Source organism: Pseudophryne corroboree, chromosome 2, assembly GCF_028390025.1.
Source record: "Pseudophryne corroboree isolate aPseCor3 chromosome 2, aPseCor3.hap2, whole genome shotgun sequence".
Lineage (NCBI taxonomy): Eukaryota > Metazoa > Chordata > Amphibia > Anura > Myobatrachidae > Pseudophryne > Pseudophryne corroboree.
Genome location: NC_086445.1, coordinates 116,414,982 through 116,431,670, shown reverse-complemented (window position 1 = coordinate 116,431,670; position 16,689 = coordinate 116,414,982). Strand labels below are relative to the sequence as shown.

At 47.3% G+C, this 16,689-nt stretch overlaps 1 protein-coding gene across 1 annotated transcript in view; it reads left to right on the top strand.

The window, feature by feature from the left end:
• Positions 1–16,689, top strand: part of IFT88 (intraflagellar transport 88) — a 201,417-nt gene that overhangs the window by 27,154 nt on the left and 157,574 nt on the right. Inside the window, exons 6-7 of the mRNA XM_063951641.1 lie at positions 15,349–15,412; positions 15,798–15,867. Of these exons, the coding sequence (XP_063807711.1) occupies positions 15,349–15,412; positions 15,798–15,867 (134 nt within the window). The remainder of the gene's footprint in view (positions 1–15,348; positions 15,413–15,797; positions 15,868–16,689) is intronic.

Genomic DNA, 16,689 nt, shown 5'->3' with positions numbered 1-16,689 from the left:
AAACCTCGTTTTTAGGCAAGAAGCATGTAGTTAGGCTGCGGGGCAGTAAACTACGAATCCCCGCCATTTTTTTCAAAATATCGAGCGGGACCAAAGCCCGCCGCGTGAGGGGGCGGAGCTTGATCACTCGGCACTAACCAGCGCCATTTTCTCCACAGAGGCTGCAGAGAACGCTGGCTCCCCGGACTCTCCTCTGCTGAGCATCAGAGGGCTGAAAATAAGAGAGGGGGGCACATGTTTAAAGCGCAGTGAGTAGGGAATTCTGTATATATTTATATGTAAAACCGCTATCTGTTTTTTTTTTTTCCATGGGTCAGTTGGCGCTGGTGTGTGCTGGCATACACTCTCTCTGTCTCTCCAAAGGGCCTTCTTTGGGGAATTGTCCCCTTATAGTTATATCCCAGTGTGTGTGTGGGGTGTCGGCATGTCTGAAAGGCTTATCCAAAGAGGAGGTGGAACAGATGAGTGGTGTGTCTCAGTCGGCGGTGCTGACTCAGGATTGGATGAATATGTGGCATATGTTAAATGCTAGTGTAGCTTCACTGCATGAAAGACTGGACAAAGCAGAGTCCAGAGCGTCGGCAGGTAATCAATCTACAGATTGTGCCGACTCACAGGACCCGTCGAGGTCTCAGAAACGTCCATTCTCACAAATAAGGGACATAGATACCGACACGGACTCTGATTCCAGTGTCGACTATGATGAAGTAAGGTTGCACCCCAGGGTGACAAAAATAAGAATTTACTTACCGATAATTCTATTTCTCATAGTCCGTAGTGGATGCTGGGGACTCCGTAAGGACCATGGGGAATAGCGGCTCCGCAGGAGACTGGGCACATCTAAAGAAAGCTTTAGGACTATCTGTGTGCACTGGCTCCTCCCCCTATGACCCTCCTCCAAGCCTCAGTTAGGATACTGTGCCCGGACGAGCGTACACAATAAGGAAGGATTTTGAATCCCGGGTAAGACTCATACCAGCCACACCAATCACACCGTATAACCTGTGATCTGAACCCAGTTAACAGCATGATAACAGAGGAGCCTCTGAAAGATGGCTCACAACAATAATAACCCGATTTTTGTAACAATAACTATGTACAAGTATTGCAGACAATTCGCACTTGGGATGGGCGCCCAGCATCCACTACGGACTATGAGAAATAGAATTATCAGTAAGTAAATTCTTATTTTCTCTAACGTCCTTAGTGGATGCTGGGGACTCCGTAAGGACCATGGGGATTATACCAAAGCTCCCAAACGGGCGGGAGAGTGCGGATGACTCTGCAGCACCAAATGAGAGAACTCCAGGTCCTCCTCAGCCAGGATATCAATTTTGTAGAATTTTACAAACGTATTTGCTCCTGACCAAGTAGCTGCTCGGCAAAGTTGTAAAGCCGAGACCCCTCGGGCAGCCGCCCAAGATGAGCCCACCTTCCTTGTGGAGTGGGCATTTACAGATTTTTGGCTGTGGCAGGCCTGCCACAGAATGTGCAAGCTGAATTGTACTACAAATCCAACGAGCAATAGTCTGCTTAGAAGCAGGAGCACCCAGCTTGTTGGGTGCATACAGGATAAACAGCGAGTCAGATTTCCTGACTCCAGCCCTCCTGGAAACATATATTTTCAGGGCCCTGACAACGTTTAGCAACTTGGAGTCCTCCAAGTCCCTAGTAGCCGCAGGCACCACAAATAGGTTGGTTCAGGTGAAACGCTGAAACCACCTTAGGGAGAAACTGAGGACGAGTCCTCAATTCCGCCCTGTCCGAATGGAACATCAGATAAGGGCTATTTCAGGATAAAGCCGCCAATTCTGACACGCGCCTGGCCCAGGCCAGGGCCAACAGCATGACCACTTTCCATGTGAGATATTTTAACTCCACAGATTTAAGTGGTTCAAACCAATGTGACTTTTGGAACCCAAAACTACATTGAGATCCCAAAGTGCCACTGGAGGCACAAAAGGAGGCTGTATATGCAGTACCCCTTTTACAAACGTCTGAACTTCAGGGACTGAAGCTAGTTCTTTTTGGAAGAAAATTGACAGGGCCGAAATTTGAACCTTAATGGACCCCAATTTCAGGCCCATAGACACTCCTGTTTGCAGGAAATGTAGGAATCGACCCAGTTGAATTTCCACCGTCGGGCCTTACTGGCCTCGCACCACGCAACATATTTTCGCCAATTGCGGTGATAATGTTTTTGCGGTTACATCCTTCCTGGCTTTGATCAGGATAGGGATGACTTCATCCGGAATGCCTTTTTTCCTTCAGGATCCGGCGTTCAACCGCCATGCCGTCAAACGCAGCCGCGGTAAGTCTTGGAACAGACAGGGTCCTTGCTGGAGCAGGTCCCTTCTTAGAGGTAGAGGCCACGGATCCTCCGTGAGCATCTCTTGAAGTTCCGGTTACCAAGTCCTTCTTGGCCAATCCGGAGCCACGAATATAGTGCTTACTCCTCTCCATCTTATCAATCTCAGTACCTTGGGTATGAGAGGCAGAGGAGGGAACACATACCCTGACTGGTACACCCACGGTGTTACCAGAGCGTCTACAGCTATTGCCTGAGGGTCCCTGGACCTGGCGCAATATCTGTCGAGTTTTTCCCAACGGTTTATAATCATGTGGAAGACTTCTGGGTGAAGTCCCCACTCTCCCGGGTGGAGATCGTGCTGAGGAAGTCTGCTTCCCAGTTGTCCACTCCCGGAATGAATACTGCTGACAGTGCTATCACATGATTTTCCGCCCAGCGAAGAATCCTTGCAGCTTCTGCCATTGCCCTCCTGCTTCTTGTGCCACCCTGTCTGTTTACGTGGCTGACTGCCGTGATGTTGTCCGACTGGATCAACACCGGCTGACCTTGAAGCAGAGGTCTTGCTAAGCTTAGAGCATTGTAAATGTCCCTTAGCTTCAGGATATTTATGTGAAGTGATGTCTCCAGGCTTGACCATAAGTCCTGGATATTCCTTCCCTGTGTGACTGCTCCCCAGCCTCGCAGGCTGGCATCCGTGGTTACCAGGACCCAGTCCTGAATGCCGAATCTGCGAAAATATGTTGCGTGGTGCGAGGCCAGTAAGGCCCGACGGTGGAAATTCAACTGGGTCGATTCCTACATTTCCTGCAAACAGGAGTGTCTATGGGCCTGAAATTGGGGTCCATTAAGGTTCAAATTTCGGCCCTGTCAATTTTCTTCCAAAAAGAACTAGCTATGTTTCTCGTAGCCTTTTTTTATGTTATGTATATGTTCTGCTATCCTGATCTTAAATGCCCTGATCGTGCGTCCAATATATTGAAGTCCGCATGGACATGTAATGAGGTATATGACCCCTTTCGTGTGACATGAGAGCTCTTCCTTCACCATGTATTTTTGTCCTGTGGTGTTTGAGGAGAATTCTGTAATGCTTTTGGTAGTTCAGGACAAAAATACATGGTGAACGCACGATCAGGGCATTTAAGATCAGGATAGCAGAACATATACATAACATAAAAAAAGGCTACGAGAAACATAGCGTATCACAACACTTTAAAGAGAAACATGGGCAAGACCCCACACACATACATTTCATGGCTATACAACAAATAGCCAAGAACTGGCGAGGAGGAGACTACATAAAAAAAATCAATAAGGAAGAACTTAAATGGATCTTTACTATGAAGACCCTCACACCAAAAGGTCTGAATATAGACTATAACATCACCTCAGTCATGCTATAAGGTGGAACCTCATTGATCACGGATTCCTCTCCCCCCTCTTCCACCCCCCCCCCTCCTTCTCCACCCCATCCACTGCCGTCCACCCCACATTATGCCCCACCCACTCACATAAATAAGGGGGTTTAATTTGTACATAGTGGGGGACATCAGGGCCCTTAGTCCCAATTTAATGGAGGATACATTACAATGTGAACAGGCATCATCATTTAGGGACAACCCAAGGTCATATTAGAAGACCAGTCCCAACCATTTATGTGAGGGACATTAATCGATCACATAACCATTAGATCTCAGGCATGTTAGAGCTCATAAATTTACCCTAGGACATGTGCTAACGTTTACATCGCCCACATACACTTTTCAGATATTCATGATTTTGCATAAGAAAAGGGTTTGCAAATCACCACACCTCCTGCGGAGGCTATACATACATTTTGCACCCTTTTCAAATAATCATACCCATATTTCCCAATATGTACACAATAAGATTCATGTAATCAATTGGACATTCAGACAAACGGGATACATTTTGCAGGAATCACAGTGAACTTTATTGACAACTGTGAATAAGGAACATTTCATTGACAAAGAGGGCGGCACCAACCAGCAACCAATCACGGGACAGACATTGATTTAAAAGCAATCTAAAGCATCAGGGTTGTAATCCTAGAAAAAGGCACGTATGCTGAAACGCGTTGGAGACCCACCACACACCACACTATAGACCCCTTTTTCCTCTACCATCACATTGCAGATCCCCCTTTCAGGCCGGGGAGGGAGAGTGCATGAATTGGGACACCTTGTCCGCTCACGTGACCAAGCACGTGACGCGAGTAACCAGGAAGCAGACGGGACCCGCGAACAGGAGTAAGAGAGCGGCGCCTGCTACTGAACCGGGGACCGGAGCTGCAGACAGACACTACCGAGGCAGTGCAGGACGCGGGACGGGACTGCAGAAACCGGCGGCAGACACATCCACCTGCCCCCGGCGGTAAGTGACATCTATACAGCCGTACACCCGCCACCTCTAGCCGAGCAACACAGGAAGAGTCTGACAGGCGGGACGCCGCCACTGTCACACCCATTCCATATCAAACTTACGGAGAACATTCAGAGATACATAGGCAGACCACACCTATGGTAAAGGTGACCCCTTACCAGGGCACACCTGACATTGAACCCAGCGGGGGTTTACTCTGAACAGGGTATACCATTGGGAGGGTATACAAATAAAGGGTAGTCTGCTATGACACACCTGATAGTGGTATTTTAGACTATTTGACCACCCACATCTGGGCAATAGTGCACCGCTCAGGAGGGTACATCCAATAAGGTTATCCTATACTACAAAACTGGAGAGGGTTGTACATAAACCCTAACAATCAACAAATAAACAAATAAATACAATTCATTGCGCCTCACCTCATTATTACACATACAGGATCTACATCCATCATTCAAATTACGTAGAAGCAGAACACTGCATCTCTTTTTTTCCCCGTCTCCCCACCTACCCCCATCCCTGCCCCCCTCCTGGCATCCCTATCCCCAAGTGCGCTGTCCATTTTCTTTTCCTTCTACAATTATAAAGGAGGCAGGACACCTCCAGGTCTAGCGGCACTCATCCCATTCTCCCTTAGTGAGCGCTCTCTCTCCCGAACACAAAACTATGAGACGTCTGGACAGGCACAAGCTGAGTAGCCGGCTGTCTCATGTCAACCACTGTCTTTTATACAGAGCTGACACTGTCACGTAATTTCTTCCAACAGTTCATCCACTCAGGTGTCGACCCCCTAGGGGGGTGACATCACTATTACAGGCAATCTGCTCCGTCTCCACATCATTTTTCTCCTCATACATGTCGACACAAAAGTACCGACATACAGCACACACACAGGGAATGCTCTGATAGAGGACAGGACCCCACTAGCCCTTTGGGGAGACAGAGGGAGAGTTTGCCAGCACACAGCAGAGCGCTATATATATACAGGGATAACCTTATATAAGTGTTTTTCCCCTTATAGCTGCTGTATAGTTAATACTGCGCCTAATTTGTGCCCCCCTCTCTTTTTTAACCCTTTCTGTAGTGTAGTGACTACAGGGGAGAGCCAGGGAGCTTCCCTCCAACGGAGCTGTGAGGGAAAATGGCGCCAGTGTGCTGAGGAGATAGGCTCCGCCCCCTTATCGGCGGCCTTATCTCCCGTTTTTTTATGTATTTTGGCAGGGGTTAAATGCATCCATATAGCCCAGGAGCTATATGTGATGCATTTTTTGCCATCCAAGGTGTTTATTATTGCGTCTCAGGGCGCCCCCCCCAGCGCCCTGCACCCTCAGTGACCGGAGTGTGAAGTGTGCTGAGAGCAATGGCGCACAGCTGCAGTGCTGTGCGCTACCTTGTTGAAGACAGGACGTCTTCTGCCGCCGATTTTCCGGACCTCTTCTGCCTTCTGGCTCTGTAAGGGGGCCGGCGGCGCGGCTCTGGGACCCATCCAAGCTGGGCCTGTGATCGTCCCTCTGGAGCTAATGTCCAGTAGCCTAAGAAGCCCAATCCACTCTGCACGCAGGTGAGTTCGCTTCTTCTCCCCTTAGTCCCTCGATGCAGTGAGCCTGTTGCCAGCAGGTCTCACTGAAAATAAAAAACCTAAACTAAAACTTTCACTAAGAAGCTCAGGAGAGCCCCTAGTGTGCACCCTTCTCGTTCGGGCACAGAGATCTAACTGAGGCTTGGAGGAGGGTCATAGGGGGAGGAGCCAGTGCACACCAGATAGTCCTAAAGCTTTCTTTAGATGTGCCCAGTCTCCTGCGGAGCCGCTATTCCCCATGGTCCTTACGGAGTCCCCAGCATCCACTTAGGACGTTAGAGAAAAGTATTCAGTGCATGATTATTGCAATAAAAGATGTGTTACATATCACTGATGAGCCCTCGGTGCCCGACACGAGGATACACATGTTTAAGGGAAAGAAACAGGTTATAAACTTTCCTCCTTCCCATGAAATTAATGAGTTATGTGAAAAAGCTTGGGAAACTCCAGATAAGAAACTGCAGATTCCCAAAAGGGTTCTTATGGCGTACCCTTTCCCTACACAGGACAGGGTACGTTGGGAATCCTCTCCCACAGTGGACAAAGCCTTAACACGCCTTTCCAAGAAGGTGGCGCTACCGTCCCCTGACACAGCGGCCCTCAAGGACCCTGCGGACCGCAGGCAAGAGACTACACTAAAGTCGATCTACACTCATACTGGTACTTTGCTTAGACCGGCAATTGCGTCGGCATGGGTATGTAGTGCAGTAGCAGATTGGACAGATACACTGTCAGCTGACCTTGATACCCTAGATAGGGATACAATTTTGTTAACATTAGCTCATATTAAGGACGTAGTCTTATATATGACGGACGCTCAAAGAGACATTGGTTTACTGGGTTCAAGAGCCAATGCTATGGCTATTTCGGCAAGAAGAGCCTTGTGGATCCGCCAATGGACGGGGGATGCAGACTCAAAAAGGCATATGGAGGTTTTACCTTACAAAGGTGATGTATTGTTTGGGGACGGCCTCGCGGACTTGGTCTCCACAGCTACTGCGGGTAAGTCGACCTTTTTACGTTTTGTTCCCCAACAGCAAAAGAAACCCCCACAATATCAGATGCAGTCCTTTCGGTCGCATAGATCCAGAAGAGGTCGGGGCTCCTCTTTCCTCGCCAGAGGTAAGGGTAGAGGCAAGAGGACACCTGCTGCGGCTGGTTCCCAAGAGAAGTCCTCCCCGGCTTCCGCTAAGTCCACCGCATGACGCTGGGGCTCCCCTGCGGGAGTCCGCTCAGGTGGGGGCACTCCTTCGACTATTCAGCCAAGTCTGGGTTCAATCAGACGTGGACCCTTGGGTGATAGAAATAGTCTCCCAGGGCTACAAGCTGGAATTCGAAGAGGTGGCCCCACGCCGATTTTTCAAGTCGGCCTTACCATCTTCTACTCCAGAGCGGAAAGTAGTGCTAGCTGCAATTCAAACGCTGTGTCAACAGCGAGTGATTATCAGGGTTCCCCTGAGCCAACAGGGAAAAGGGTATTATTCAACCCTATTTGTGGTCCCGAAGCCGGATGTTCGGTCAGGCCCATTTTAAACCTAAAATCCCTGAACCTGTACCTGAAAAGATTCAAATTCAAGATGGAATACTTGTATAATGGCGATATACTGAAATCCTTCCTGCAACTCCAACAGGATTACAATGTACCCTCTTACTATTTTTACCGCTACCTGCAATTGAGACATGCGATTAATGCACAGTTTCCCAATATCCCTCCGGTGCTTATAGACTCCCCAGTCAAGTCCCTGTTATTGAGCTTAGGGAATGGACATTTGGTATCCAACATTTATACAAGTGTGCTTCTGTCTCACTACTCTGACCCTCTCTCCCTTCTTAGAAATAAATGGGAAACTGACCTGGGATCAATTTCAGATGAGATATGGGAGGGTGCTTTAGGCTCTCCGAGACTATCCACTACCACCACTAGATATCAACAAATTCAACTGTTTATTATACACAGAGTATATATGACACCAGTGCGACTATGTCGTATAGGGGGTACTCACTCTACCAGATGTCCTAAATGTGGCAGTTTAGATGCAGATTTCTGGCACATTCTCTGGCTTTGCCCCAAGATTGCTGCATTCTGGTCTGGTGTCATTGGTGCCCTGGTGTCGACTGGAATTCCATCTGTTGTGTGCACCCCGGTGACTTGTGTGTTATCAGCTATTAAGGAGGACGCACTGGACGCCCCTACCAGACGTTATGTAATTAATCTTTTTGGCCTGGCCAAGGTGTGTATCGCCAGACTCTGGTTGGCCAAGGATGCTCCCACATTACAATCTTGGATGTCACTTGTTAATGATACGGCCTCTCACGAGAAATATGTATACTTAGCCAGGAAAGCAGGGAAAAAATATCACGACTTATGGGGTAGATGGCTTGAGTCCCCGTATTCAGTAAGCCGGAATGTCTGAATATTCGCTACTATGCGGTTGATATCTAGGTGAGTGGAGGATTGCGATGCGTGCCAGTAGGTTGTCTGGGATTATAGTAGCTAGATCTCCATCGGGAAAGTTGCCTCTTCTTCGTATGTGTTGTGTTTTGTTTTTTTTGATACCTGCGACCAGCCACTCCTCTGCCCGTACCTGTGACCAGCCACTCCTCTGCCCGTACCTGTTGATATGTATTGTAATGCACAGTTATGCTTCGTGGCTATACACTTATATATGTACTGTAGTTCGGCAGCCATTGATGACAAAAATCTATGCTGATTTTTGTATGTTAGTTTGGAAGTATAAGCATGCACATCTTGGAAGCTGTGTTTAGGAATTGATAATGTTGGGAATCTGCGCATTCCCCTAGTCTTGCAAACGTATTGTACTTATTGTTTTGTTTTTTGTTTTATTGGAAAAAAGAAAGACAATAAAAGATTACTGAATTTAAAAAAAAAATTCAAGATGGAATCGCTCTGAGCGGTGATAGCCTGCCAGGAAGGGGGGGATTTTATGGTGTCACTGGACATAAAGGATGCTTACCTTCATGTCCCCATATATCCCTCTCATCAGGAGTACCTGTGATTCGCGGTACAGGATTGTCATTACCAGTTTCAGACGTTGCCGTTTGTGCTGTCCACGGCCCCGAGGATTTTTTCCAAGATAATGGCGGAAATGATGGTGATCCTGCGCAAGCGAGGAGTCACAATTATCCCATACTTGGACGATCTCCTGATAAAAGCGAGATCAAGAGAGCAATTACTGGAGAACGTGGCACTCTCTCAGAGAGTGCTTCAGCAACATGGGTGAATTCTCAATCTACCAAAGTCACAGTTGGTTCCGACAACTCGACTAGCCTTCCTTGGCATGATACTGGGCACGGAACAAAAGAAAGTTTTCCTCCCGTTGGAAAAAGTCCAGGACCTCCAGAGCATGGTCCGAGAACTACTGAAGCCGAAAAGAGTGTCAGCTCATCGATGCACTCGGGTTCTGGGGAAAATGGTGGCAACTTACGAGGCCATTCCCATCGGCAGGTTCCATGCAAGGACGTTTCAATGGGATCTTCTGGACAAATAGTCCGGGTCCCATCTACAATTACATCAAAAAATAACACTGTCCCCCAGGGCCAGGGTGTCTCTTCTATGGTGGCTGCAAAGTGCTCACCTTCTAGAGGGTCGCAGGTTCGGCATTCAGGACTGGATCCTGGTAACCATGGATGCGAGCCTCCGAGGATGGGAAGCAGTCACCCAAGGAAGAAATTTTCAGGGACTATGGTCAGACCAGGAGTCCTGTCTACACATCAACGTGTTGGAGCTAAGGGCCATATACAACGGCCTTCGACAAGCGGAGATTCTTCTACACAACCTACCGGTTCTGATTCAATCCGACAATGTCACAGCAGTAGCTCATGTGAACCGCCAAGGCTTGACAAGAAGCAGAGTCGCGATGGCGGAAGCCACCAGGATTTTTCGCTGGGCGGAAAATCACGTAAGCGCTCTGTCAGCTGTCTTCATTCCGGGAGTGGACAACTGGGAAGCAGACTTCCTCAGCAGACACGATCTCCAGCCAGGAGAGTGGGGACTTCATCAAGAAGTCTTTGCAGAGATAACGGATCTCTGGGGAGTTCCTCAAATAGACATGATGGCGTCACGCCTCAACAAGAAGCTTCGGAGGTATTGTGCCAGGTCCCGGGACCCTCAGGCAATACCAGTAGACGATCTGGTAACACCATGGGTATTCTAGTCGGTCTACGTGTTTCCTCCTCTTCCTCTCATCACAAAAGTGTTGAGGATCATAAATCGAAAAAGAGTACAAACAATACTCATTGTTCCAGACTGGCCTAGAAGGGCCTGGTACGCAGATCTTCAGGAGATGCTCACGGAAGATCCCTGGCCTCTTCCTCTAAGGGAAGACCTGTTACAGCAGGGGCCCTGCATGTTCCAAGACTTACCGCAGTTACGTTTGACGGCATGGCGGTTGAAAGCCGGATCCTAGCGGAGAAGGGTATTCCGGAGGAGGTCATACCTATTCTAATAAAGGCTAGGAAGGAGGTGACGGTAAAACATTATCACCGTATCTGGCGGAAATATGTCTCTTGGTGTGAAACCAAGAATGCTCCTTCGGAAGATTTCCATCTGGGTCGTTTTCTCCACTTCCTACAGACAGGAGTGGATATGGGCCTAAAGTTAGGCTCTGTTAAAGTACAGATTTCGGCCTTGTCAATATTCTTTCAGAAGGAATTGGCTTCTCTCCCAGAAGTCCAGACGTTTGTAAAAGGAGTACTACACATCCAGCCTCCTTTCGTGCCCCCGGTGGCACCATGGGATCTGAACGTGGTGTTGCAGTTCCTTAAATCACACTGGTTTGAACCCTTTAAAACGGTGCAGTTGAAATTTCTCACCTGGAAGGTGGTCATGTTGTTAGTCTTGACATCTGCGAGGCGTGTGTCAGAATTGGCGGCCTTGTCTTACAAGAGCCCTTACTTGATTTTTCACGTAGATAGAGCGGAATTGAGGACTCGTCCTCAATTTTTACCCAAGGTGGTGTCTTCATTTTATATGAACCAACCTATTGTGGTGCCTGTGGCTACGAGTGACTTGGAGGATTCCATGTCCCTGGATGTAGTCAGGGCCTTAAAAATGTATGTCGCTGGATCTGTAACACGATTCAGCAGGCTTATGTTACGGCTGGATTGCCGTTACCGCATGTAATGCCGTTACCGCATTCAGTAAAGGCCCATTCCACTAGGAAGGTGGGCTCTTCTTGGGAGGCTCGGCATTACAGCTTTGTCGAGCAGCAACTTGGTCGGGGTCAAACACTTTTGCTAAATTCTACAAGTTTGATACCCTGGCTGATGAGGACCTAGCATTTGCTCAGTCGGTGCTGCAGAGTCATCCGCACTCTCCCGCCCGATTGGGAGCTTTGGTATAAACCCCATGGTCCTTACGGAGTCCCCAGTATCCTCTAGGTCGTAAGAGAAAATAAGATTTTAAACCTACCGGTAAATCTTTTTCTCCTAGTCCGTAGAGGATGCTGGGTGCCCGTCCCAGTGCGGAAAATCTGCAAGACTTGTATATAGTTATTGCTTACATAAGGGTTATGTTACAGTTAGACTCGGTCTTGGACCGGTACTGTTGTTTGTTCATTCTGTTAACTGGTTATGTGTATTCCAGGTTACATGGTATGATTGGTGTGGGCTGGTATGAATCTTGCCCTTAGATTAACAAAATCCTTTCCTCGTGTTGTCCATCTCCTCTGGGCACAGTTCTCTAACTGAGGTCTGGAGGAGGGGCATAGAGGGAGGAGCCAGTGCACACCATACTAGAAAGTTCTTTTAGGTGCCCATGTCTCCTGCGGAGCCCGTCTATACCCCATGGTCCTTACGGAGTCCCCAGCATCCTCTACGGACCAGGAGAAAAAGATTTACCGGTAGGTTTAAAATCTTATTTTTTCAAACACCGCCTGTAACATGAGGGTGACGACCTGATTGGTTTATCTCTGTCCACTTTATCTCTCTTCAAGGTTTAGTACATAGACCCCACGATTTGGGTATGGGTGACCGGCGCTTGGGATCCAGCCGGTCACCATACCAATGCCGGGATCCCAGGGAATAGAATGCAGGCGGGGTTGAGCGCAACAAAGCCCCTTGTGGCCCCAGTGGCGAGCTGGGCTCCACAGGTTCTATTCCCACTCTATGGGTGTCATGGACACCCACGAGTAGGAATAGTCCCCGTTAGTCGGCATACTGACTGTCGGGATTTTAGGGGGTGGGATGTAGGTGTAGGTATTGTGACTAGCGGTTTTCTGGCCGCCGGTCACATAACTACATCCCGACCCCACTGTGAGGTTGAGCCCAGCACGCTGATGTGTTAATGCGAGTGTAAGCATTTTAATAGTGTCGGCTTTACAACTTTAAACATGATTGTAAAGTATGGGAAATAAAAAATAAAGCTGTGTAGGAGAAAAGTAGGACTATAAATAATACCGATGACATTTAAAACATCTAATACATTTATTATAAAACATACACATATAAAAAAAGGCTAGCAGCCACCAATGTAAATTAGGCGCAAATATATATATCAATAGTGTTAATCGCATAAACCAACATACTGCAGACATTGAAAATTAAGTTGAAAAATCAGTCTTAGCCATCATAAGATAATAGTAGTAGTTACTAAGCCTTGATGTTTACCTTTTATTTATAGCTGAACCTTGGGGTATATACTGTACATAGATCTTCCCGTCCTGTCCTGCAGGCTGGGTTCTCTCCGAACGAGGAGTAGATGATGGTAAAGCATCGTGTTTGAAGTTGTAAAGGTGACACTGTTAAAATGTTTTAAATTGCTTTATTAACATGTCGGCATGCTGGAATTGACCTTACGCTGTCGGCATTCTGATCATTAACATTTTAATTGTTGAGGTCACCATTACATCTTTTAACAACTTCTGTGTTGAGCCTATGTTGCCTCTTTTGGACAAAGAACAGTCCAACTTCAGGATCAGGGATTTATTTTAATCAGACCTAGAATGCACAGCAGTTTTTGGGATGTGGTGCAATTATGGAAACTTATTTCATATGTTTTTTTCTTAAACAAGTTGAAAAGAAGGAATTATCATACCTTTCTGAATAGCTGCCGGTCTCTACGAGGGTGGAAACCCATTAAAAAAAAAAAAAAAATTGATTAAATTGCCCATTTGTGTTCCTGACACCCCCTGCAGTTCACTACTACTGTGCTGCCGCTGAAGGACTGCCAGCTTGAGAGGGGTATGGCCAGCCACCAGAGGGGCAGAAGGAAAGCAGAATAACTGCCCAAGTTACTTCACCTGAGTGACTTATTTGTAACTGGCACAGTCAAAGGGGTGTGCTTATCTTTTCAGCCAATGCAAGGTCACTCTCCGAACCCTTCACAATCACTTGTTATACATAATGCAGTGAGCACTGCTGAAAGGTGAAAGCAGTTTGTCCTTCACAAGAAGAGCAGTATGAGGCAGGACATACTTCCCAACTGTCCTTGCAGTGATAACAAAGTCCTGACTGAGCAGGCCAGTCTTGTAAAACCAGTGCTCTCCCACCGGAATAAGGACCGTTGTCAGACTGTCCTGCCCTCTTTTACCCTTTCTGCAGACTCCACTACAGTACCTTAGGCCTCCTGTATGGATTCTGGAAGTTGCTGAAATTCGGAAAGGCTAGCATTCGGTAATCCCTCTAGGCCTCCCTAGCCCAAACCAGCCACAATGGTAAATCAACAAAACTCAAACAGCCCTGACAGTACTTCCATTTTAATAAATAAACCCATTTCTCCAAGACTAATATACATACGATATCCCGGCAGACAGGATGCCTGTTGTCAGTATCCCGGCAGTGGAATCCCGTCTACTGGAATACCGGCAGCGAGACAGACAGTGAATCCCCATGGTGGCTCGCTGCGCTCACCATGCTTTTGGTTCCAGTGGCGAGCTTAGCTCGCCATAGGTTCTATTCCCACTCAGTTGATAGAGTAGACCCACTAACCGAGTGGGAAATACGGGCGGGTGTTGGGATGCCGGCTGTCGGTTTATCTGCGGGTGTCGGGATTCCGGCGTCTGTATCCTGAATGGCGGGATCCCGATAGCCGGTAAACTAACTGCTTCCCCTTCAAATCATTAAATAAACTGCTATTATAAATTAATAGCTATTACTGTTAAATGGCTAGCCCAAGCTTTCACCATTAAATTAATAACCTACACCCACCCCTCACCACCATTATTAAAATTTCCCCCACACTTACCTTCTTAATTACACTAGAATACCTGCTTGTTTCCAGAATCTTCTAGATTACATGTTACTCTGCACTATGTACCACTTGGATGTGGATCAAAAGATCGACAGCATATAGACAGTCAATAGGTCAATACCAGATGGTCGACAGTCAAATGATTGACATGGACTTAGATCAACGTGCAAATGGTCGTCACTTTAAAAAAAAATTTTTATTTGAACCCTAACCCAGCCCCGAGATGCCTAATCCAACCCCCCACCTTCTGCAGCCTAACCGTCATCCTAAAAAACATGTCGATCTAAGTCCATGTGAACCATTTAACTGTCAAACTTTTGACCCTGTTGAGCTATTGACTTTTGACAATTTGGTGTCGAACTATTGAATGCCTATCTATTTACTGACTATCTTCCATCCAGATACCTTACCATGTGACTGCTGCAGTCACATGACCTGATGACATAAAAATTCAAGTTCACCGAAGGAGAACTAGAAGCCAGTACTGTCTGGGGCTGGACTCCAGAACCGTGCAGTGTTTTGACCCTGCCAACCTTTGGAAGGGGTTGAGACTCTTAGGCAGTGGGGCCCGCCAAGGATTTACCCAGGCCCTCACTGGGCCAGTCCTTCCCTGAAAGCAGGCCATTTAGGAAACAAAATAACCTAATACATCAAATGATGAGTCAATTGCCTTTCAAACGCAAACCTGAAATGACAGTCGTTTCCTAGAGATGATGCTGTAGATAAGTTTTCATTTACAAAATTAAAGTGGGACAAACGGCTGAAAAGCCAGGAGTTAAATAAATAGTTGTTGGGAATTGGACACCGCTCTTGTCTCGGTTCATGTTTGTGTTCATGTGTTTGCAGGATGGAGTAGCTCGTCCAATGACAGCCGTTCGGGCAGCTGGGTTCACAAAAACAGCTTATCGAGGTATAGTCTCATTATGTGTGTAATGTGTTTCATTGATCTTTAGACTTGGACAAGTTGCTTCTTTATATATAGGCTTGTCATAATTTATAATATATTGTAAATGATGCATTTAAAAATGACTGATTTTGTAACGGTATTTGTTATATGCATTTTTATTGATTAAACATTATTGTAATATATGTCTACAGTTTTATATAAACTTATTAATAATCTACAATGTTGTCTCCATAAGCGCTGTTCTCCTTTTGTGATAGTCATAACATCCTTTCATTCCGAGACGCCTATGAACTAGCCAGCCACAGCACCTCTGTAAATCTTAGGTGTCCCGGATTAATGGCATTTTATGGTAAGTCTATTTATGTAGGACTCTGCCTTTCCTATTCAGGTTCCAGTTTTGATCCCCTGGGCCAGTCCCGAGGTCCTGCACCTCCTCTGGAAACTAAGAATGAAGACACGTGAGTCAGTGTTTGGTTTCTTACCAGTAATATACTGTAAAGCGCCAGGTACATATATTGTTGTGGCCATCTCACTATCTGACTACGGCAGCCAGTATTGATAAACAAGCCAAGCATCAGGTTTTTGCACCCTACCCACCTACGCCAGTTGCGGACTTCCCACTGGGCCCGTGAGGCATGTGCCTAGGGGCGCCACAACAGGCTGCCCCTCTCCCCACTGACCGCAGCATCTGAGCAGTCGGCTTTTTTATTTTTAGTAGGAGAGGGAGCAGAGCTGCACGGGCCTGAGCAGGGGGCAGAGCTACATAGGACTGAGCAGGGCCTGCTGTTAAGCTGGGTACACATTAGACGACCAGCAAACAATGCTATGCTGTTAACTATTTCCCTTGAATTCCTGGAAAACAATATAGGCCCTCATTCCGAGTTGATCGCTCGCTAGCTACTTTTTGCAGCCGTACAAACGCATAGTCGCCGCCCACGGGGGGAGTGTATTTTCGCTTTGCAAGTGTGCGATCGCATGTGTAGCCGAGCGGGACGAAGACGTTTTTTGCAGTTTCAGAGTAGGTCTGAATTTACTCAGCCCTTGCGGTCACTTTAGCCTGTCCGGTCCCGGAATTGACGTCAGACGCCCACCCTGCAAACACCTGGACATGCCTGCGTTTTCCCTACCGCTCCCAGAAAAAGGTCAGTTGACACCCATAAACGTCCTCTTTCTGTCAATCTCCTTGCGATCACCTGTGCGAATGGATTTGTCGCTAGAAGCATTGCCCAGCAACAATGCTGTTTGTACCCGTACGACGCGCGTGTGCATTGCAGTGCATC